The 1,870-nt window shown below is 35.5% G+C and overlaps 1 protein-coding gene across 1 annotated transcript; it reads right to left on the bottom strand.

Moving 5' to 3' along the window:
• Window positions 1-362: 362 nt before the first annotated feature.
• LOC122315527 lies at window positions 363-980 on the bottom strand. The gene has a single exon (XM_043131476.1). It carries the CDS (start codon window positions 978-980, stop codon window positions 363-365), a length of 618 nt encoding a protein of 205 aa, XP_042987410.1.
• Between the last annotated feature and the right edge of the window lie 890 nt (window positions 981-1,870).

Genomic DNA, 1,870 nt, shown 5'->3' on the forward strand with positions numbered 1-1,870 from the left:
CAAATTGGAGATTATATATATTTATAATCAAAAAAATAATAATATTAATGTAAAAAAAATATATATATATATATATTAGCATTGGTCAATTTTCTCAAAATTAATATTATTTTGAACATTAGTATAACCTGCCTCAAATTACATGCATGCCGGCCACTCCGGTCCTTTGCTTGAGTTAAATCTCAAGAAATATTAGTAGGCAGCCTTAAAGATCTCCACAAGAACACTGAGAAAATCAAAACACCAAACCCAAAACCTCAAAAGAGATGAAAAGATACAAAAGCCCACAAAAGACAATAAGACCACAAAAACTTTTTAAAAAAAGGCCATCTCTTTAAGTACATGATGGAGATGAAAACGGCCTAGAGCAAATTTAAGAGATAGTCTGCAATCATATAACAAGTACAAGCATCATGAATGGCATACTTGACCTGTTCATGAGAGAAAACCCTAGCACTCCAGTCTGAGAAACTTGCACTTTTTGGTTCCTCATGAATGTGCAGCCCAACTTCACTTGCTAACTCAACTAAACCAGCACTAGATCCATCAATCTTGGGCTTCTTAAGAACCCTAGCAGCCAAATGACCCAGCTCTACACCAGTCTTACAATTCTCCATCTGCGGCCATAGCAGTATCTTCTTTACTTTATTCTTAACTCCCATACCCACAAAACACACATTCTCATCACTCAAAAACTTCTTGATAGATTCAGGAAATGAATCTATGCAGTGCAACTGAACTATCAGGCATCGAGTCCCAACACAAAGGATCAGCAAAGCTGCACCATTAATGTAATTTGGAATGCACTTAATATCAAATGTGACAAGAGGATTAACAAAAGGCTTTTCGAGGGCAGACCTTAACTCTGCAATATGGGCATCTACAAGAACACCACGGTCTACTACACTTGCCTTTACATCAACTCCTTGTATTTCTATTTCATACATGCACATTTTGGATAGGACTGAAACAGGAATCATGGTGGTACGTTGTTTTTCTAATTTCTACAGCTTAGCTTCCTCTGCCACTCCTCACAAGAAGCTGATCATCATGTACTGAACATGGCCTAGGAATAGCACTAGCTCCATTGAACCGTTTATAGAAGAAGTATGAGAGTTTGGTGGTTGGTGGTGCAGCTGCTGAAATTTAATTAATTACTTGAAGTTAATTAGTTACCCTATAAGTCAGTTGAATGTCTTCTTAGTTGGTAAATTCTCTTGACGCTACAACTGAATGCTAGGGTTCTACAATATTGTATTGTTGATGAGCATTCAAATTCGTTTTCTAGAGTTTAATTTTGAGGGAGAAATTGCATTTTTCCAGCGTTTGCCACTCATTTTGCAATAGGATCACTAAACTATCAAAATTATCATTTTATCCCCTAATCTAAAACAAAATTTTCCACTTAACCCCACTTTGCAGAATTGGCCATTAAGATCATCACCATATCATGTCACTTACTTTTTAAGTAGAATGTTTTGATGCTACACATGAATCTACATATCTATGAGCCCATAATGTTAATCTAAATTCTCAAAAAAAACTCCTATGGTTTAATTTTCATTTCTAATTTATCTCACTAGTTAGGGAATCATTTTTATCTGGGAATATATAGATCATCATGCTGTACTGTAGCTAGATAGTCCTAGCTCACTATCAGATCATTAATTGCTTGTCTTATGGTTCAAGGTTTGGCACTAAAATATATCACTCGTGTGTATTTATTGGTATATATAACTTTAATTTTTGTCTTCCTAGCTAGCTAGCTTGCTAGCTTCTCATGTCTTTAATTTGTGTCTGCTGCAGTATATCTTTCTGATCATCTACGTATGTTGAGATCGAAGCCTGTCAGAAAGCCTCCAAATTTTGA

The sequence above is a fragment of the Carya illinoinensis genome, chromosome 7, assembly GCF_018687715.1.
Source record: "Carya illinoinensis cultivar Pawnee chromosome 7, C.illinoinensisPawnee_v1, whole genome shotgun sequence".
Classification (NCBI taxonomy): domain Eukaryota; kingdom Viridiplantae; phylum Streptophyta; class Magnoliopsida; order Fagales; family Juglandaceae; genus Carya; species Carya illinoinensis.